At 38.5% G+C, this 23,142-nt stretch overlaps 1 protein-coding gene across 11 annotated transcripts; it reads right to left on the bottom strand.

Annotated features, from left to right (window-relative positions):
- Positions 1-179: 179 nt before the first annotated feature.
- Positions 180-22,056, bottom strand: klhl15 (kelch-like family member 15). 11 transcript variants are annotated; one of them, XM_043700669.1, is made up of 6 exons: positions 16,324-16,411; positions 15,498-15,700; positions 14,077-14,221; positions 13,288-13,357; positions 9,785-10,496; positions 180-4,397 (listed from the first exon to the last, which is right to left on the bottom strand). In XM_043700669.1, exons 4-6 carry the CDS (start codon positions 13,329-13,331, stop codon positions 3,288-3,290), a joined length of 1,866 nt encoding a protein of 621 aa, XP_043556604.1. In that variant the 5' UTR covers positions 13,332-13,357; positions 14,077-14,221; positions 15,498-15,700; positions 16,324-16,411; the 3' UTR covers positions 180-3,287. The 11 variants fall into 11 exon arrangements, with proteins under 11 accessions (XP_043556604.1, XP_043556605.1, XP_043556603.1 ...); XM_043700670.1 differs by having other exon boundaries at positions 14,086-14,221; XM_043700668.1 differs by having other exon boundaries at positions 14,090-14,221.
- Positions 22,057-23,142: the final 1,086 nt, after the last annotated feature.

Genomic DNA, 23,142 nt, shown 5'->3' with positions numbered 1-23,142 from the left:
CAAAAGGACATTTGCATAAGCCAAAGTTTTTTTGACAATGGTTGTCAAAAAACTTCCATGTTGTTAGGAGAAAATCACTAGAATACTAATTCAATTCCATACATTTGTTTAACAAGATTAAAAGTGTAAAGGTTTCACACACTTTTATCCTTTAGTTAGATGACTTTTACCACCTCTGAAGATAATAATCTTATACCATATATATCCATTGATACATTAATAGAAAACAAATACATTTAAACCTATTTTCTTTCAAACTGAGAAATTAAAGCAAGCTCACAATACCATTTTTGGGATTCTTCAAGCATCACCTTTAATAGAAATAAGGTCAAAGCATATTAATATTCAAATACGCAAGTAAAATTGACAAATGAAGGAATCAGTTTTAGAAGTCAACTCTTTTATTTAACACTTCTTACAATTTTACAAATATCTTCAGTTTAAAAAGTCACAAAAAGTTTTTTTTGCACTGATTAAAGTGGGTATTTGAATATTTTATATTATGTACTGCAGTGTGGTTCCTTTTTTCTAGTGAGAATATACTGTTAATATAAATAAGGCATGAACATCCAGTCAAATATTTAACATGTAAATGCATTTTAACTTGGGTCTGTCTTAGACTGAAAAAGTGCTCTTTCTTTCCCACTCCCTGCTGGTAAAAGTGGCTCTCAGCACCAACAAGCTGGCCTGTGACTAAATGAGTAGGGTTCAAGTAGGAGAATAAACTCAAAGAAATTGTTACAGCTATAATTTTTGTGGTACTTTAACTTCATTGGCTGCATTTGTGAAACAGTCCAAGTACTGCCCAATGTTTATGACTTACATAGTCAGTTTAAAATGTTGAAAAACCTCCCTTTTATTCAAAACATTGACAATGAATTACACAAGTCTGCTAAGGTTTTCAGTGCCACAATTTTAATGACAATAAAACAAAACTATGTACTGAAAAGAATCCTTGCTGACTGGTCTTAACCTCAGGTTTAGTTTGTGAACACAGGCACTTAAACTCTGGGACTACAGTCTGAAAGCCCCGTTTCTTATTTTAATGATTTTAAAATTTTAACCAAAATTTTAATGAAATTAAAGAACTAAATACCTTTGGGTGATTATTGCAAAGTCTTTAAAATTTGGGTGATTTGTTAAAACCCAGAACAGGGCTTATACATAAATTATGCCATCCTATTAAACTATCAAGTCTATCAAACTCATCAAGTCTCCAGGCACATAAATTTTAGCTACATATACTTTGTGCAATACAAGGTCTTTACTTACAATTGATTTTCTCTCCCCGCCCCACCCCAACCTTCTTATCCTATAGATAAATACTTACCTCAAATCTTTATAATAAATTAGCCTCATCTTAAGGCTTGAAATAAAATGGAGACTATTCAGTACAGAGAACTGTATTTTTTTTAAAAGGGGGCAACGTGTACACTATGCAGTCTAGTAGATGAACTTATTTTAGTGGAAATTTAATTTCCAAAACAAGTAATTTTTTTTTGGAAAATGTGTATCCGACTTACGGGAAATGCATATACGGTAAAGTGTCGAGGATAGGTTAATGAAAGCAGTCACCTCCACAGAATTAATGAATGGAAGTTGATTTACAGATGTCATCTTTTAATTGAGAGGCTTTAAATTCAGACTGCTACTACAATGGCATATATTGGTGATAATTCACTTTTAATATTTCAATTTCTGTAGCACAAATTTTCAAGACTTTAGTTAACTAAATACACTTCATTAGAAGCTTGATGCATCCACTTTGCCCAGGGAAATATAAGATTCAGTATTTACACATCAACAGTTTTTACACTTCCTGATTCTTTTACTTTTTTGATAAAATTAGTTTCTTACAATCAAATCCATGACTTATTTTTGGTTTCCAGATGGTTGAAATGGTAGGTGTCCAATGTGTTTAAATAAGCTTTGAAGGTCACAAAACAAAAGGAGTGATGGAAATGTGCAAGATAAATTATTCAGTCCAGGGAAAGCTGCAACTAGAGTTTACCGTTCATTCCAGAGTAAATGATGGCATGGAGATGGTACAAAAATGTACATTTACATGCATTTTGAAAAATGCTTTGTTCTTAGAACAGAACTTTTTTTCTTTTAAAAGAGAAGCCTTTCCAGTGTATTTCACCATCCAAACCGTTTCAACTCAAATCAATGAGAAACTGATTTCCTCAAATCCTGTAATTCTACTGAAAACTTATCCTAACATCTCAAGCCCCACGTTCATACAAAGGTGAAGTTGAACATACAAAACACATTGCAATGACTTAAAGAAGGATTTCCCAGCAATCCTTTTTTTTAAATTAGCTTATACAGCTTAAGCTATTTGCAAGATACAATTCACTCTGGAGTCTTGGTTTCCAGGGGTTGTCCTTTAGAACTCTAAAAATATAACTTTTACTTTACAAATAAAAGTTAAAACAAAAGATTGTACTCATATCATAGGCAATGAAAACTGAACATAAATTTGTTAAGCACAGGTTTATATATAGGAGGAACTCAACAATTCCTTCAAGAGGTGTGATTTCCTGAAAAGTCATCTAATTCACTACCAAATTGTTCTAGCTTCCAGACTGTATCCTTTTCCCCAACAACATCCCTGACTCCCACTGCCCACATCAGAAATAGTTTTCATATTTGGGTGATGTCCGCTGCCTCCTGCATTAAACTGTACATTGGGGCATTTTCATAATGGAATTGACCTAAAGAATTTGTTCTTTGATGGATGCATAATTCTGAGAATGAATGATCAAGTCATGAAGGAGAAATAAGGAAAAATTGATTAAAAGCTCAGGAGAAATAAGACTTCAGTGGCATGCTAAAGTTGTCGATAAAGTTACAAACAAGAGAGGAACCCAAAAGGAAAATATTTTTTAAAAATTATAAAAATTGACAAAAATTCAGATAAGCTCTACAGAAATTGTACCGAGTAGAGACAATGCCAGGCTCAGGATGCAAAGGTATTAATGGGCAAATTGTCAAATACAGTTACAAATGTAAACTTTGCCATTAACAACTGAAGTTTCTGAAGTTAAATGGTAGAAACAAAACAAAATCTTTTATAGATTTTAACAAAGACTACAACTAATTCAAATTGAACAGAAAATAAAATTCTGAAATGCACAGGAAAGACATACATAGCTTCTTCTTTTGGCATCTAGTATTTCAATGAGAATACTATTCAATACTGCAAAACTTGCTCTCACCCAAATCCATTAAAAGATTTACAATCTCCCATCCAGTTGATTAGTGTAATTAACCATTGCCCTGGCTTACGTACATCTCCGAACATGCTCCAATATGAAGTCAGGAAAGTAAAGGCTGCAGACTTGTAGGCCGTCCAGCTTACAAGGCATCCTTGGGTATTCATCTTCTTTCCATTTATTTTCTTCTGGATCAAAGGTGAGTATGGAGTCACTGTACTGACCATTGTAACAAAGGCCACCAAGAACTATTATCTGCTTTTCAACAACTGCCACCCCGTGTCCACTTCTACCTATGGGCATTGATGCTAGGATAGTCCATTGATCAGTATCAGGATTATAAACCTCTGTAGATGGACAGCCTTGAGACTCAAAAGATGCCCGTAAAATTACACACACACCGCCAAATACATAGAGTTTCCCATTGTGGGCAATCATTTTATGAAAGCAACGTGCATAATTCATCTTGGCTTTGTTCTCCCAACATGTTGTAACAACTTGTGTTCTCCTTGTCCGCTGTTCTACAGTCCCTTCTTTGCTGGGATCAAATACACATACCTGTTTGGAGGTTGAAGAGGACATTATGCCTCCAGTTATGTACAGCTTGTTGTTGAGAACTGTTCCTTCATGTCCATATTTATTAACTGGATATGGATCAATAAATTCCCATTTGTTTTGTGTAATGTCATAACGTTCTGTAGAGTAAAACGTTTCATCTCTCGTTCTCCCTGCCACAGCATAGATATACTTTCCAATGATACCAACAGCAAACTCAGATCGGGGGACAGACATGTCAGACATTCTCAACCATGAATTTTGTCGAGGATCATACCTGAAAACTTTTGAAGATGCATGAAATTCACCATCAGGGCCCAACTCTTCCCCTCCTAACAGAAACACAAAGTTGTTCACTACTGCAAGGCAATCAGGTCGCAATGGTACTTGAGGACCTTCCAATTCCCACCAGACTCTTGGTCTGTGCAATAGAAGAATCTTGCTATTCACCATGCTGTGTCCAATCATTCCACGGAAAACTGCAGTCTGTGCCTTGCCAGAGCGAATGCGGTTAGATCTCATCTCCAGAAGAGGCTGTTGATTAACATTCTGAAAGTAACTTAAAGCCTGCTCAACTTCAAAACGCAGCTGTCGTGAGTAGCGATAGAATTCAGATGGTTTCACCTGAGAAGAAATGAGAATGTATAATAAAATGGTGGCAGTTAAACAATAGGAATATCATTGCTCCAGTCTTCAGTTCAGTTCTGGTTATCGACCCAAATATAGTTAGTACTTACTATATGAAGTCCTTGTCCAATAAAATGATCAATTGCAGCAATTAATACAAAAGTACCAAGACTTCATTGTTTTGCAATTTTAGAACAGACCACAACAGGCACTTTAGTATAAAATTCAAATAGAGCCTTCACACTAGTTAGCAGTAGTGATGCAGTGTAAATGCAATGGGAAAGTAGTAACCTAATTACACAACACATACTTTACTGCAGACTGTTTAGAGGAGTGGCATTCTGTCACAGAAAGCAGAAACTTTATGTTGCTCCTTTCAAATACTTTACAAATTTACATGACTGAAGTTCAGATAAAAGTCATCAATACTTAATGCACACTGAACTATTTAAATGGGAAAATTACCATACAGCTGGATCAAAATTTTTTTGACCATCTAAATATAAGCAACAGTAACATTTCAGATTAATTAACTTTCCAGCCATGCTTTGCTCTAATAGTTTAGTTGTCAAGTCACTATGGTACAGGAAGACAGAATGGAAAATTCATTAAAAACAAAATCAAATGTCTGAACATCTCCTATTTATCCTAGAAATTTAATACTGAAAGGAATGCAAATACATTTAAGTGGGCTCATTAAATAGGAGCACACAGTACGCAATTAATTTGAAGCCATACTGAATGTTAAGCAGGATCATTTCTACCACATGGATTCAACCAAGAGTGGGTGACAACACCCTTTAGATATTTCAAATTGATATGGGATCCAGCATTTTATAATTCACAGACTGGAGGATTATATTGTTTCTCAATGGGAGATATTATACAAGACATCTTATAAAACACTAACAATTTGAGAAAAGGGAAACAAAGATTGCAGTACTGCAACAAAAAAGAAGTGGCCGAGACCAGCCTTTCATACTTAACATAAACATGATTAGCAAGTTGTGCTTTTTCTTCTTGCACAAAACACACTTCAGTCACATTACAGCAGTCAACACATCCATCTCTTCACTCTCATAAATAACAAAATGGCCTGTGACTCCAATTATGAGATTTAAAAGTATCAAGGTAAAAAAGGAAAGTATTGTTAAAATTCAAATAATGACTGTGTTTCTTCCACAAGAATCACATTCACAGAAACCTTTTTGCAGTTATTATCCAATTCCTTGCTGAAAAGTGAACAGTTGAATTTGGTGTCTTTTGAATGTAATAGAATAGCATAGGTTTGGATAGATTTGCCACCTAACACTATGTAATGACACAGTTTGGCAAAGTAACATGCCTAACAACACACTGTGGAAGATAATGTTTAAACACAGAAGGAATTGATAAGTGTACAGTGACACATAAGTGTCATTCTAACCAGAAAAGATGTTGATCTGTGTTTGCATTTCTGTCCCCTTTTGGATATAACAGCAGGATTTGCATTGGGGAATGGTTTATATGGAAGGGCAACCATCCTACACTTCACAACAAGCTTAAATTGCAAACACTGGCAAACTATTTGATAATGGTAGTAGCATAATGAATGTAATGTTTGTCCTCACCTTACTTAATATTGTGAATAAAAGCTTAAAGCCTAGTTGGAAAAACCAATGTTCAGGTAGTGAAGTGGAGATAATCCTGGCCTGTTGGGATCGCTCCCACACCAAGTGGCAAATTTACAAACTAAGCTCTCTTTTTAAAATAATAGCCCTTTAACAGCAATCTACATTTTATTCCCCTAATATTCGCCCTTTGATAGAAAGTGCTGGTGCAACTGACTTTCTTACTCTTAACAACTTAAAAGAAAATTCAGGCACCTTAGAACGTTCAATGAATAGCCCATCGAAGAGTATTGCACAACACCTGCATGGCAATTCCCTGAAGGATGGGTCACATATTTACAGTACATTACTATCTCAAGAGATGAGGCTGACTGCTTTCAAGAAAACAAAAAATTCATTAAGTCACAAACAGTTGCAGATACGGAATGTAAAGGTCACTACAGAGAACACTGTACCAAACTTTAAACTCAAAATACATTTGCATTCATCCAATATAGTTTTTTTTCAGCACTGAGTACTTCTCATCATATCTGGCTCTAGATGTGCACTTTACTGGTTAAAAAATTGCAGTAAGTCCATCAAAATCTGGAGGTGATGAAAATGAAACTTAAAAGACAACTCATGGATCAGTGGAAGCAGTTTTGTTTTAGGGGGAGAAACAGTAATAGGATAAAATGCAGCAGAAGTTGCTACTTATGATTTCCACCAGGCTTAAATAAATTACACTGCAATATATGAGATTCAAAATAGAAGGAAGTCGGTAAGGAGATAACACAACCATTTAAAGCTGGAATGATACAGCACCAAAGAATCCTTCCGTGGATAGATAGGAGACTATTAATTAATGCCTGAAAGTCAGGATTGCTCATTTTTGTTGTACATTATTTATTTACATATGAATACATGAAAGTACAATTAATATAAAGATGGGATTTTGGAAGCGTGAAGACTCTGGACTGAAAACTCTCATGGTTCAGCTGTTTCATTCTAGTTAGAACTTAACTTTAGTACACCAAAGTGCACCATTTTCTGTAGGGAAAACAAAACATTCTTAAGCATTTTAGCACAAAAGAAGTTGAATATACCATCTACTAACATTTATCTTCTCAAAGCAAAACTGACCAGAGTTGTAGAAATTTCAAGTATAATTTACTATGATATTGCTTCAAGTTACTGGTCAGTGTCACACTGAGATACTGCTTTTCATGTTTTGCTCTGGTTGATCCAAGTGGTTAATTCAGGAGGTAGGGAGGTGATAAACAAAACTAAATGGCAAGGAGATCCTCCATAATTATTTTAGGAAAATTCCAATTTAAGATTTTTAAATTATGGCATCATGTATTTTTTTCCTCTGTGTTATGGCTAATCTTATACTCCCTGCACAAATCAGCACACTGCGCTCCAATCATTCTAAAAGCTTGGGTTTAGTTACACTTGTTATGTACAAATAAACACACAAAGACTTACAGGCTAGTTTGGTATCGCCATACAAATGCTCTCCACACTTTGATGTGTGCTGGGAGTATCAGTCCACGCCACACGACTGGTGTGTTACTGCAAAAGGTGAGCTGTATTAGAGTAAAAGTGTGTGTCCTGTCCCTTCCCTTCCCTCCCACCACCAAACAAATAAAACACCAAACAAAAACAATAAACACATCTATTTTGCTCAAGAAAGTTTCTGTAATTAAATCAACATCACAAATGTGTACATTTTCACATACAAGATGAATGGCAATTACAGAGACTAACACTAGTATATTAACTCTGCTTCCCTCATTCCCACCTCACCAATCACAACTTGGAAAAACAGTATCTGAAAGAATGCCTTCTCCTGATAAATACAGTGGAACCAACTTAAGCTCAATTCGCTCCAGATTGAGAAAACATAAGAGTTGATTCGATTGTTCACAATGATAATGGCTGGATTGAAATAGAATACAACAGCAAAGAGGCATCAGCAGCTGGGTCGATGGGGTAGAACTACAGCTACTTATTAAACAGCACAACTGAACGTATACATAAGGAAGTGCTGAGCAAATCTTTGTCATGAGCAGGTCATGTTGTTAGGTTTATAAAGTGACCGTGGCTGATCATGTTGGTTTAAAAAGCCTAATGTAAGGTAGTAATTACTTTCAGAAAATAAAAATAGTGGGTGTATTTGTGGCTTACACAGTTGTATGTGGTACAGAGCACAAAATACTGAAGAAAGGTGTGTGGGTAAAAAGAAGAAGAATGAAGCTCAAGTTTCCACTTCTCTACATCTCTGATTACAACCATGCTGCTGATGATTGAAAGGAATGGAGGAAAAAACCTAAAAGTCATGCTTAGCGGAGCATTTTTCTGGTCTCATCACCGCCAACTCAGTCACAATTCTTACACCTGTCCACTTGGTTGCAAGAACTGCATGGCCTGAGAAAGGAATATTGTTGGATCTTAAATGTGTTCCACTGTATTTTCTGGCTACAAGAATTATCACAGTTACAGAAATTATAACCAATGGCATTGCAATCATTCTACACAAACAGAGGAGACAGAACAGGACATTTCTCACTAAAGTGGGACTGCACTAAATTAAGTGGGCGCATTTAAATACATGCAAGTACAGAAGGGTAAATAGTTCACCTTCAAAGAAAATGAACCCTATCAAGACCTGCCTGAATTCAAATCTCTTGGGTTTTCCATCTTAATTTGATTCTTCTCAATTCATGGTGATTATGACATAGAACAGCTTCTGCACAGTTGCTGGGGTGCTTTCAGATCCAAACAAAGTAACTCAACAATCCCCTGCTGCAATGCGTGGGGACAAAACTTCTTCGAATTGCGGAAAAATTGATGCTTACTGGGTCTGGGTTTGAACAAGCTTTTGGAGACAAACACACTTGGACCCCTTGCGATAGGTACAATGAAAACAAAAAAATAGACAGGCAGGAAAATAAAGCAAAGCTATTAAATGATTGCTGGAAGAGAAGTTAGACAAATAATTTATGTTGATTTCACCAAAACTGTGTGTAATGCTAGTCACCAGGTTTGGATAACCAACCAAAGATCGGTGGATAGGCCAGTTACATCAAGATATTTTGTGAACGTCAACATATAATCTGAGCTTTTGACTTGTACCTGATTGGTTGTCTTTCTGCCCCAAACTATTTTAACTTATCTTACATACTAACCCCTGGTACAGATGGATTCAGTATCACTTTGGTCACTTTCAGTTCCACATGAAGTGGAATGAACAGATTACCAGTGACAAAAAGACTTGCTCCTACTCAAGAATTCAAGATAAATGTGCTGCCATTCCCGACTGAAATTACATGAAAGATGGAAGTTTCCAAGTAAGTAGTTAGTGGAATTTCAGAGCTTTAACTGTAAAGGCTTATTTTGTATTAGAGCAACATTCAAAAAAGCTACCTTACTCCCCAAATATAATAACAATCAATGCTATGGCATGCTAGACTAAATCAACTTTATCTATATTTTTGCATTTCTCTGAAAACTTTCACATCAAAGTACCAAATGACACACAAAATTATTATTGCAACCTTATTTTTCATGAATGTTGTAAATTACCCTGACACAAGAATTCTGCTTTATACTGTCACAGATTAGGCAATAGCTAATAATTGATAGAGAAAGCAAAGAAACCAAAAGTAATTGCTAAAGATAGCAGATGAGTAAGCTAGAGCAAAAGCAATTGTACTCTCAATGATACTTTCCCCAGAGCACATAATGGTCTAGCTATGTTGATTCTCGGTTACTGCTTTCAAACATACTAACCTTTTCCAAAACGTTTGTCGTATTCATCAGACAAAACCTGACATTCTGAACAATGGCATCTGTGTGCCTCCACCGGCTTCTGTCATGTCGCAGCCAGGCCTGCGCAGCCTCAAAAAGCTCAATCTCTGGGAATCGGCTTAACTGGTCATTTTCCAAACATGACAAAAGCTTTTCAACACTCAAGTAGGATAGAAAGTCAGCTCGGGACATGAGTGGCACAAAATTCTCGAGCAGAAACTTGTCCAGCTGTTCTTGGATACCATCTATATTAACACTGAAATCATCCAAGAGTCGCATGATTTCTGCACAGTTATCCAAGCAGATTTTTGATAACAGGAAAGAACAGCAGAATTTCACCACTTCAGTCAACTGGACATACATGGCTGCCTGCAGGATCTCATGGACAGTGCTCATGTTCAGTTCAATGGAGCCATAATACATAAACTGAAGCACATGACTAAAACCTGTTGGAGTCAGTCCCTTAAGATGAATCTTGTTCTGGTCTCGTTCCCTCATATCAGCTGTGAACATTATTCGAAAATAGTCACTCTGTGTAGCCAATAATGCCTTGTGAGCCTGGAATTGGTGATCTTCAATTACTAGCGTGACATCGAATAACAATCCTTCTTCATACAGGGTTTTAAACCCTGAAGAAACACAGGAGTCATGAACCGAAGAGTTGTACACATCCACGTTTCCTGCCATTAATACCCTGAAACAGTCAAGAGAGTTCATTTCAATGTGGAATAAGATAAAGTTAACATATTTATCATGAAAGAAATTCTGTAGGAATACTGGCTAAAAGTGCTCATCACATCTATCATGCCCCTCTCCAAAAACATAAAAATTGGCCCTTATATCATTACAACCTCTGAAGCATAATGCAGCTATAATTTAGAAATTACAATCCATACCAACTTAATATCAAGTTAAAAGATGAAATGTTTTGATACACAAATATTTAATACTCAAAGATAACATTATCAACTAATCAGATTGTCTGACAAAGTAAATTATGGTAACATGATATTCATAGCCACCCATAATCATCATATTTGCTCAATTCAATCAAACCACAAGGGCCAACTGTATGTTTCCGGTCTTCAAGCAACTGTTTAACCAAGATTTTGCACCAAAATCTTACAAAACTACTTAAATTCTGGAAAGATCCCAGTGGATTGGAACATAGCTAATTTTAACACCTTTATTCAAGAAGAGAGACAGAAAGCAGGAAATGAGAGGTCAATTAGCCTGACTTCTATTGTAGTAAATTATAGAAGGAGATCACAAAAGAATACTGAGAAAATTATAACATGATTTAGCCATGTTTGCATTGTCTTGTGTAAGGAAAATGTGTTTTAACTAATTAATTATATTAAATTTTGACACTCCTTTGAGAAAATAACAAGCAAAGTGGATAAATGGGAATCTGTAGATGTGGTGTTGATTTCCACAAGACTTTTCATAAGGTGTCACATCAAAGGTTATTGAGAAGGTAAGAGCACATGGTGTAGTGGGTAACATATGTAATTAGGATTGGTTATCTTACAGGAACCACAGAATAGAAATACATGTGTTCTTCAGTTGGTAAAATGTAACTAGCAGCATGCCATATCAGTGACTAGATCAATGCTAAATTTGGCAATGGCACCAAGGTAACTAGAAAGACCTGTTGTCAAGAGAAAACAAAGCATGCAAAAGGATACATACTCATTAAGCAAGTAGAGAAAAATCTGACAAATGCAGTATAACCTGGGAAATTGTGAACTTTTTCACTTTAGCAGGAATAAAAAAACGCAGTGTATTATTTAAGTGGAGACTGTTTTCAGAAGAGCTGTATTCACAAACCTGGAGTACTGTGCAGAAATCCTTAGATGAAAAAAGATACAGTATTATGTTACAGGAAATTCAGAAACAGTTCACCTGACTCATTCTTGGCATAGAGAGTTTGACTTATAAAGAAAAGCTGAACAGGTTGGGCCAATACCAACTGGGCTTTGCAAAAATGAGAGGTGCCTTTATTGAAAGATACAAGATTTCGAGGGGTTTGAGGAAGATGTTTCCTGGTGTGGAGAGACCAAAGCTAAGGAACACAGCAAATGAATAAGAAAAAATTTCTGTTTAGCAATGAAGATGAAGAGATAAACCTTTCCCTCAAGAGCCTCATTAGTATGTAGAACTCTCTTTCCCAGATATTAGGAGCCAGGTCTTTGAATGTAGTTAAGGCTAAGTTAGATAGATTTTTGATATAAATGAGTGAAGAACAGACAAAACAGAAGTTTTGGGAACACCAGCAGATCAGCCTTACTGAATGACAGAACAGGTTTCAAGGGCCAAATGGCAAACACCTGCTCCTAAATCATATATTCCCATTATCATATGTTCTAAAATTAATCTTTTTGGTGTTTATGGTTGCTCACCATCACAATTAGTTTGTATGTATACTGCTCACTGTTGATTCAGTATTCCCTATTGTTTTCAGTGTTTACTACCAGTATCCAGTATTTGTTTCTAGCTTAAATTCTTCTCAAATGCAATAGTATGTAAATATGCCAGTGGATTCTGAAATTTAGCCTTGGTTTTACCCAATCCAACAGGACACAGTTAGCAATTTATCACTTTTTATTTTCATTACAACTCTCTTTTAGAAAAAAAGTACAATATAATAAATACACATCTCATTCTAATAATAGAGACATGTAACCATAAAGCGATTAAAATCCCTTTTAATGATCTGTTTCAATGTTCAGCATTAAACTAATATTTAACCACATGTCTGTCAATGTTAAACTCAAATAGATCTTTCTTATTCAGTGTTAATTAATGAAGCAGTTATTGTTGCTTTTCCTGAGGGAGAGGGCTTTGTGCATGCTTTGGGATAGATTTCCATCTCCAACACCTAGGTACTAGTCTGAAGATTTTTCATGCTTCAGTTACACAGCCTATTTTATTTTAATTACAAAAATCAAACATGTTCCACCAGATTATTGAGTAAGTGAAGACAGCAGTTATTTGAATTTTATACTTGCCTGCCAGGTATTTAGGACCCGGGAAACCCATGAACTGAAGGGAATTCACAGCAACCCATGTCAGCGTGCAGGTGCTTTGAAAAGCTATTTTGGGGAAGCAAGGAGGAGCAAAGTGTTTCTCACAACAAAAACACATTTTCAGCAATTGCCTGCCACCATCCCCAGTCCACTATTATACTGATCTTTCTGTTCCCAAATGCTGCCATATCCAGAATAAAACTCCCATTGATCATTTTACAATTGCCAGGACAATTCCTGGTTAGTATATCTTAGTGCTAGTTTTCTTGCTGGCTCTCTCAGTCTGGAAGATTGATGGATGGAAAACACAGTTTGAAAAGAATATGTTTAAATTCAAAAATTACATTGGTATTTTGAAATGTAATAGATATTCTACTTCTCTAAAATGTTTTGTACTCTTCTGAGGGTAGTGAATCTGCTCAGGTATAGATCTACAATCACCATTTAGATGCTCACCTGGGAGGGGTTCTACAGCTCGGAGTCTTGGTAGCTGATAGCATTGTCACCAATTGTGCTGCAACTGTAACTGTAAAGTTCAAATGGTCAGGGCTCTAACAGCACAGATAACTCCAATTATTGCATGGCAGGAGAAGACTGGATAAGACCATAGAGGGTAATGGAAAGAAAGATAAGAATTTTTAAAATAGATATGACGTCTAAATGGGAGTCAATGTAGGTCAGTGAGAACAGGACACAATGTATGATGTGGACTTGGTGCAAGTTAGGCCAAAAATAGCAGAGTTGGTGACCACCTTGGGTTTTTAGGAACATGCTATTATAATTGAGTCTAGAGTGAGGATTTCAGATGCATATGAACTGAGATAGGGTGGAATCAGACAATGTTAAGAGAGGTGGAAATAGATGGCATTTAGTGATGGTGCAGATATGTTGCTGGAAGCTCAGTTTGCATGTTTCAGCATCAGATAGTGGTCAAAGAAATGGAGTTGATGGCTGGGAAACAGATTTTGTGGCAGTGACTAAAGAAAATAGCTTCAGTCTTCCCAACATTTAGTTGAAAAGAATTTCAATTCATCTAAAACTAGACATCAGATAAATAGTCTTTAATTTACAGTGAAAGAGTCGAAAGAAGCAATGATGAGGTAAAGTTGGTTATGTCAGTACACAATGTAGGGAAACTGACAGAATATCCTGTGTTAATAGCATGACAAATGTTTTTCATGCGTTCAATTAACCCAGTTAATGAGCGTTTATCAGGGGTTTCATTCAAAATCAACAACTAAATACCTTCCTCACCCACCAAATTCAGCGACTTCTTTCATGAAATTGTAATCAGGTTCAAAGACAATATAGGTTTTCTGAATCTTCCATGTGTTATTTTTTCAGGCAATATTTCTCTGAAGTTTTCTCCCATTTTATGCAGTAATGGAACCTGCAAATTATGATTTAATTTACTGTATTAGGCAAATGCAATAGAGTCACCGAGATGTACAGCATGGAAATAGACCCTTTGGTCCAACTCATCCATGCTGACCAGATATCCTAAATTAATCTAGTCCCATTTGCCAGCACTTGACCCATAGCCCTCTAAACCCTTCCTATTCAAGTACCCATGCGGATGCCTTTTAAATGTTATAATAGTACCTGCCTCCATCACTTCCTCTTGCAGTGCATTCCATACACAGGCAACCCTCTGCGTGAAAAAGTTACCCTTTAGGGCCCTTTTAAATCTTTCCCCTCTCACCCTAAACTTATGCCTTCTAGTTCTAGTCTCACCCAACACAGGAAAAGACATTATCTATTTACCATATCCATGCCCCTCTTGATTTTATAAACCTGTATAAGGTCACCCCTCAGCCTCTGATGCTCCAGGGAAAACAGCCTCAGCCTATTCAGCCTCTCTCTATAGCTGAAACCCTCCAACCCTGGCAATATCCTTGTAAATCTTTTCTGAATCCTTTCAATTTTCACAACATCCTTCCTATAAGAGTTGACCAGAATTGCACACAATATTCCAAAAGTGGCCCAACTAATGTCCTACACAGCAACATGACCTCCCAAATCCTATACTTTATGCTCTGACCAACAATTATCCATAACTGGAAAAAAAATACTAATTTCAGCCAGCTAAGTGCTCCAGTTCTGTAAATCAGGAAGATGTTACTTTCCAGAGAAGTGTTACTTGACAGCATTTCATAAGTGTCCATTTAATTTGCAACCGAGGTGAGAAGGGGATGAGAAACAATTTATAAAATTACAACTTAATTACGAAGAAAAAAGAGTCACATACTGATCCTAAACCATGTCAAGCAACAAACACTGCCTCATCAGAAACAAAACAATAGCAAGTCTACTGCAACTTTCAATTATTAACCGGTTGTAATCTAGCTAGGCCATTGTAAACACCAAGAAGAGCTCTCAAGCTAATAGCATAAGTTCTCAACTACAATCCATTCATTGTCTAGGAAATGCATATTATTTTTCTTGTTTTAGTTACCTAAAGTAGAACACTTTTTTCAAGAGAATAAATTTTTACTGCTATCAAAATTGGGATTCAAACAATTTGGTTGTGTTTCATTTATTCACAAGTAATAGGTTTGTAATTTTGCACCATATAATCTCTGTTTAACAACAACTCATATCTACTTAGTATAAGAAAAAAAGTTCCAAGGCACAAGAAAGACAGATACAAGATATTAATTTAGTACCATGCCCTCAGCTTTTGGATTCCATGTTAGTCTTTTCTCATACTTGCTCTCAGTTTCTCATTTAGTTTTCACTTCCACTGTAAACCTTCCATATTGAGCCTGGTTCTTCTCACTTGTAGATATGTCAGGGATGTTTTCTGCTTCAACTTACTGTCTCTCTGATCATCCAGGAAACTCTCACTTTGCTCTATCTATTCTTTACCCTGGGAACAACATATACAAGTTTGTGAGAATAACACATAAACATCATATCCTTCCATACTAAAGATTCCTTTTCTTGAAATGTAACAATATTTATATACCTATTAGATATTTTGATAGCAGACTAACAAGCAACAAAAAAGTCTATGGCCAACTTCCCTGTACAATCAGACCAGACCTTCACCTGATTGCCATTAGAAGGCATTTACCAGGAAGGAAAAGTAGACTTGTGTTCTTTTTTCCCTATGCTGTACTTCAAGTAGAACAGACACCTCAAATCAGTGCAGGGAACTGCGAAACGTAAATATACTACCTAAATGTTGCACTGAAAAGTAAAATTTAAATCATTCCACTCATGTGCTAACTGATAACATTTGGTAGTTTATAAATTCTTGACTTTTGATTGCCTCAAATAATTAACCATGGGTAACTCGAGAACACAGAGATACAAAAACCATCTCAAAGCCATGGGTATGCATGCAGTGGTGCCCACCTGACACTAACAAGAGGGAAGGAGCAAGTAGACATTATCATTTCAGGGGTAGATTGCTTGCAGGAGAAATTGCATGGTTGGAATTTGCACACCATTCTCATTGAAAGAGGCAATATCTGACAGTCATCTCACCCTGCTGCAAGTGGGCCTTCTGCTGGATGAGCGTGGAGTAACATTGATGGAACCTGTGAAGAAGTCCTCAACCCCAACCGTCTTGTGCTCCTGCCTAAAGGAGGCTCCACACTAGTCTGCACAGGAGAAAGAAATCTGAAATAAGTTTGCAGATACATTCCTACCGGCATTTAAATAACTAACCCATGCTTTTACGACAGAGACAAAGCCTGAAAGGACATATTCACAATTTTCTGGTTTCCCGGTTTGTCTTGCCTTTTGGGGGGGTTGGTTTCCTACAGCCATTTTGTACCTTGGCCAAGCAGCAACTTTTCATACTTTATGACAAACTCCAACTACAGAGGAAACCACATCAGCTTAATCCTAGTTTTAACTGATATTCAAACAACAAATTAAGAATCACTTGACTATGATTCTGTACAGCACTGGGTGTATTAGTAAAAATGGCTACTCAATTTCCTTGGTTAAGAACTTTTAGCCCAACACAAACCAGGAATTGAACATGAGATGAAGTACATTTACCCATAAAACTATCAGAAAGCTCAAGGGCTATACTTCTTGGAACAATTTTACATTTTCTAAGCAAGAGCTGAGATACAATTCACAATAAACTGCCAAGCACTACAATGATAAGAGCATAAAATTCAAGTATTTTACAAACTATAACCTGCTGATACATTTTGGTGCAGGCATGGTCACTCTATAACATTTGAGCAACATGACCCATGAAGTTCGGCCAATTCAGTTCCCTTTCTGTTTATATTTAATATCCAGTCACTTGCCCCATTTGAATTTTGTGATGATGCTTGTGGTACTGTTACAATCTGTTGGAGAAATCTTAAATCCGAACAATAAATTTGGTTAGTATTAGCATCTTGTACTAGGAATAGGAACATTTGTAAGGGAATGGCAGCACAGTAATAGTGTTACTGGACCAGTAAACAAAAGACCCAGGTTATTGCTTAAAGACACAAGTTCAAATCCCACGACAGCAACAGGTAGAACTTAAATCAACTAATAAATCTAGAATAAAAAGTGAGTATCAGCAATGGTGACTAAGAAACTGTTGGATTACCTGGCACACGAATGTCCTTGAAAAACTTTAATTTGTCATCCTTATTCAGTCTGGCCTGCATGTTACTCCAAAAATAGCAATTGGTTGAGATTTAACCATGCTCTGAAACGGTCCAGTAAGCTACCACTGCATTACCTATTAATGCAGGGACTTAGATGTCTATTGTTGATATGTACTACAACTTCAACAGAGTCTTACAACCTTACACCATGGAAACAGACCCTTCGGTCCAAATCTTCCAATGTGACTGGATATCCTAAATATGCCAAGCCCCATCTGCCAGCGTTTGGCCCATATCCCTCTAAACCCTTCCTATTTATATAGCCATCCAGATGCCTTTTAAATTTGGTAATTGTACCAGCCTCCACCACTTTCTCTGGCAGCTCATTCCATACATGCACTACCCTCTGCTTGAAAAAGCCATGACTGCTTTCAATTCTGACCTTTTTTTAAAATTGTACCAGAGTTAATTGGCAAAACACACCTGTGCACAAGACAATGCCAAATCATGTGCAATCATCACCAGCCAAAAGTGCCAAGTGGATGATCACAGATGTCAGTCTTCAACCAGTTTTATTCACTCCACTTGATATTAAGGAATGGCTGAAGGCACTAGGTACTGCAAAGGCTATGACCCAGTCAACACACTAGCTGAAGTGCTGAAGACTCCAGAACTAACTGCACATCTAGCCAAGGTATTCCTGAACAACTTATAACACTGAGAACATTTCAACAATGTGGAAAATCATCCACATATGTCCTGTTGACAAAAAGCATAACAAGTCCAATCTAAATCATTAAGCAAAGTGATGAAAGGTTGCATCCTGCAGCACTTGCTCAATGGTATACACAAGAATACCTGTTTGGATTCTCTAGGGCTACTTGACTCATTACTTAGAATGTAGGTAGGAGATACAAAAGAGCTGAATTCAAGCGGTGACGTAATAGTGATTACCCTCCACAACAAGGCAATAATTGATTGACTACGGTAACAGTTTAGTCTAACCTTGTTACTGGGAGACTGTACCTCCATACTAAAGCTCCTGCTGTTTAACATTTTGGCCTCCTGGTGCTTCTTAGAATTTAACACAACAAGAAAACTGGTGATTACAGATCTCAGAGGTACTTCAATAATAAGAAAGGAAATCAAAAAAGCACCATTACTGCACTCAGGCAGGCAGAATCAGCAAGGAAATAAAAATTCACCCTAGGGAAGATGTTAACAATACCGATGAAGTCTGCCATGTGTTCCACCCTGAAGGAACACTGAGTCACAAGTACACTACAGAGAGGAAAATGTCTTGAACCAGGGGTGTAGAGAAGCAGTCTTAAAAACCTGTCTCAAATGGGAACAAGTAAGGTTAGACCAAACTGTTTCCTGTTCAAAATGACAGATGACATCATCATATCATCTGATCAGACTCAAAATGACAGTCAACCATACTTATTAAACAAATATATAACAGCATCAAGGAGACTTCAGAAAATTGAAGTAGTCAATTCACATCAGGAAAACTTCCCACCAGTTGCTGTCACACCTAGCACAAAGATAAATGACTATGGTGGTGCTGTTGGAATCCAATCTTCTCAGCCACAAGGACATCACTGTTGAATTTTCCTGGGGTAGCGTCCTTGGCCCAGCTATCTTCCGTTGGTTCATTAACGGATTTTCCTCCGTCGCAAGGTATACGGAAGTTGGTTATTTGCTGATGTTGGTTTTTGTGTAAGGTTCAAACGTAATTGCAACTGCTGAGATACTGAAGCTCTGTGTCCGCATGTGGAAAACATTTAGGCTTGGATTAGGTGTTATCAGCAAACTAAAACTTAATCAACCAGTCACATATGTAAAATGGTAATTTTACCACATAAAAAGCTTAGAGTTCTGTGGCGACTAGTTCCTTACACATCAATGCCTGGATAATATCGAGTGTGACAGAATACTCTGCATTTGCTTGAATGAGTGCTACTCTAACAACACAAGAAGCTCTCTGTTTGACTGGCAATCCATCTACTGCCACTTTAAACATTCATTTCTTCTATCCTTGGCACACTGTAGTTGCAGTACCTACTAGCTACAGCAACTTGCCAAACATCCACCACCTCAAACAACAGGGACAACAGGTACTTAGAAACATCAACCCTGCAAGTTTCACTTCAAGTCACAGACTATCCTGACTGGGAACCATAATCTTGTTTTTTCAGGTCATTAGGTCAAAAACTCAGAATTTGGGGTCTGCCAGCACTCTAAGTATAGCTGCACCATATGGACTTTAGCAAATCAAGATGACAGCTCACTAAGTTCTCAAGGAATGAGCAACAAATGCCTATAACACTCGCATGCCATGAAAGAATAAAAAAGTAGCTTTGCATTTTTGCATGCTCAATAGAACTAGCTGCCCAGGGCAAAAAGCATAGGAAACTGAATTTTAAAGACATTAAATTTGTCACACAAAAACATTTATGGAATATTGCAGTTCTAAACACCTTTCTCAACAAGTTGATCTGGGTAAAAAGGACAATAAGATTTGACATATACAAAATTCTAAAACACCAAACTGCACCTGTGACCAGAAAAACATTAGAAATTAAAACTCTGTATCTAATCTAAACCATTTCTAAAAAAAACAAATCCCTTTGAACATATTAAATGCATACTACTTTTTCTTTAAAAGTCAGTTATCTAGTTAACATACCATTAATTTTAACATAACAACGACAGAGTCAGAGTCTTTACAGCATGGAAAAAGGCCCACTGTGTCCCCAACAGTCATCAAGCATCCATCTAGTGTAGCCCCATTTTGCAGCATTTGGCACAAAGCCTTGTATGCTATTGTGTTTCAAGTGCTCAACTAAATAATTCTTAAATGTTTTAAGGGTTGCCACCTCTATCATTTTTCAGGTGGCGAATGCCAAATATCTACAACCCTTTGGGTGAATTATTTTTCCCATAAATGCTCTTTAAACCACCTGCTCTTACCTTAAAACAGCATTCCCTGGTTAATGATCTCTTGAAGGGGCCACGTTTCTCCCTATCTACCCTGTCCTGCAGAACTTTGTGCACCTCAATCATATACCCGCCTCTACCCCAGTCTTTGCTCGAAGGAAAACAACCCTAGCTGACCTAGGCACTCTTCACTGTTGAACTGTTCCAGCCCAGGCAACATCCGGGTGAATATCTTCTGCAACCCCTCTCGTGCATTTACATCTCTCCTATAATGTGATGACTGGATCTGCACAAAATATTCCAGCTGTGGCCAAAATAATGCTCCATCATAACCTCCTTGCTCTTGCATTCAATGCCTTCATTAATAAAGGCAAATATCCTCCATACCTTTTTCACCACTTCACCTATATGTTCTGTTGCCAAGGATCTATGGATGTGCACATCATGATCTCTGATCTCAGTAGTTCCTAGGGTCCTATCCGTTGCCTTGTTAGCCCTCCAAAATGTACCACTTCACACTTTTCAGGATTGAATTCCATTGGCCACTGTTCAGCCCATCTGTATCATTCTGCAACCTAAAGGTTTCCCCCTCATACCTCCCACATTCATGTTGAGATCATTAAGGTACACAACAAACAGCAAGGGACCCAGGACTAAACTAGGCAGATGCTGAAGATTAGAGTCAAGAGTGTGGTGCTGGAAAAGCATAGCAGGTCAGGCAGCATCCGAGGAGCAGGAAAATCGACATTTCAGACAAGGGTGATGATGATGAAGGGCTTTTGTCTGAAAAGTTGATTTTCCTGCTCCTTAGATGCTGCCTGACTTACTGTGCTTTGCCAGCACCACACCCTTGATCCAAGACTAAACCCCTTGGTACAACAGCCTTCCTTCGATCATCAACCTCAGATTTCTACCTTGAAGCTACTTTTGGAACCAATTGCTCTGGATCCCAAAATCATCTCTGCTTCTTCAACAGTGTGTCATGCGAGATCTTGTCAAAAGCCTTACTGAATCCATGTAGATTACATCAACTACACTACTCTCATCTACGCATCTAATCAACCGCTCACAAAATTCAATTCAAAAGATACAATGACCATCTTTGATTAATCCTAGCATCTCCAAACGGATATTAACTCTACCCTTCACATGTTGCCAATGGCTTCCCTGCCACATGTTAGACTCAATGGCTTGTAGTTTCCAGGTTTATCCCGACCACCCGTCTTGAGTAACAATTAATGTCCGAGGCCCCCGCAATCTCCTCCTCTGTAACTTTGGATCAGTGTACGAAAACTTAACGCGTGAAAAGACTCGGAAGACCAATCGCAGCAACTTTCATCTGAAAGCACGCGAAGCGAATTGAAGTAATTTCTCTTCCTCTATGAACAAAGTCGACTCTCCAAGTTTGACCCCTTCGGCACTGGCAGAGGAATCGCGCTGCGTCCTCGGATTCGCGCAGGTGTTTACAGGCGAAACGCTGAAAGACGGCGGTGGGAGGGTGAAAGTTGCGGCCCGTCCACCCGCCCCTGAAAGAGCATCAGTTCCCGGTCGGCGGCTCACACTCACCAACATCAGTAGCTGCCACTCCGGCACTCACAATCTCACTGTCCTTTTCGAACACAGTTCAGGAGGGGGGCCCCCGGCGCTCTTTCCCCCTCTCCCTCTCAGCTCTTCGCCGCCAATGGGGGTTGGGCGCCGTGTTTACCACCTACCACCCTCCCCCCTCCTCCCCACCACCACCAGCACCCACTGCCGAAACTCGCTGTCAGCTCGGGCCCACCGCCGCCATCTTCTCTTCCACCGGCCAGGGGCGCTCAACGTCACTTCCGCTGCACCCACCAAAACATCGGGGGGCGGCTTCCGGGTTAAAGGTCACCGTTCAGGCATCCGGTAAAGATCATCGCTCACGCTTCCGGGCTAAAGGTCATCGTTCAGCCCTCCGGTAAAAGTCGTCGCTCGCTTCCGGGTTAAAGGTCATCGCTCAGGCTACCGGGGCAGGGGCCTGGCGTTGAGGCCGTTTTGATGGTCCGGGCGCCATAGAGATGTGACAGCGCGGGTGGAGCGACTCCGGTTAAAGGCCGCCTGGTTGGAGAAGAAAGCCCGGCGTGTCGCGGGTGATAGTCCTGAGCTGAGCCCGGAGCGGGAGGTTTGATCGGGAACTGCAGCAGCCCCTGATGCACTGTGTGGGCCTGTCCCCCCTGTGCCCCCGGCTAACAACACCCAATCCCAGGGAAACGCTGCGCTCCAAATGCCAAACACATCCTGGCTAATTGATTGCTAACAACAGCTGCCTCTAACACACAGTGGCACAGTGGTTAGCACTGCTGCCTCGCAGCGCGGGTGCTCCGGTTTCCTCCCACAGTCACAAAGATGTGCAGGTCAGGTGAATTGGCCATGCTAAATTGCCCGTAGTGTTAGGTAAGGGGTAAATGTAGGGGTATGGGTGGGTTACGCTTCAGAGGGTCGGTGTGGACTTGTTGGGCCGAAGGGCCTGTTTCCACACTGTAATCTAATCTAACCTAATCTAATCTAAACTGGTGAAACGTCCCAGTCTGCTTCATAAAATGCATTTCATTCAATTCAGTCACAAACAGGAGAGAGGTTTTCAGGTGGATTTCCAGCGTTGCGGACCCCGCGCAGTCGTTACTCCCACTTTTGGAGGAGCCGGTGATGAACTGGGGTGTACAAAGTCAAAAATCACACAACACCAGGTTATAGTCCAACAGGTTTATTTGGAAGCACTAACTAGCTTTTGGAGCACTGCACCTTCACCACCTGATGAAGGAGCGTCGCTCCGAAA

Source organism: Chiloscyllium plagiosum, chromosome 12 (assembly GCF_004010195.1).
Source record: "Chiloscyllium plagiosum isolate BGI_BamShark_2017 chromosome 12, ASM401019v2, whole genome shotgun sequence".
Classification (NCBI taxonomy): Eukaryota; Metazoa; Chordata; class Chondrichthyes; order Orectolobiformes; family Hemiscylliidae; genus Chiloscyllium; species Chiloscyllium plagiosum.
The sequence above is the reverse complement of the archived record's forward strand: the minus strand, read 5'-3'. Positions and strand labels throughout refer to the sequence as shown.

Coding starts and splice junctions, on each gene's coding strand:
- klhl15 (XM_043700666.1), bottom strand. Junction 10,497..16,323: donor GAAGGCCCACTTGCAGCAGG/GTGAGATGACTG, acceptor TGACTGTTTCAG/GGTATTAATGGCAGGAAACG. Junction 4,398..9,784: donor CGACAAACGTTTTGGAAAAG/GTTAGTATGTTT, acceptor ATTTCTTCTCAG/GTGAAACCATCTGAATTCTA.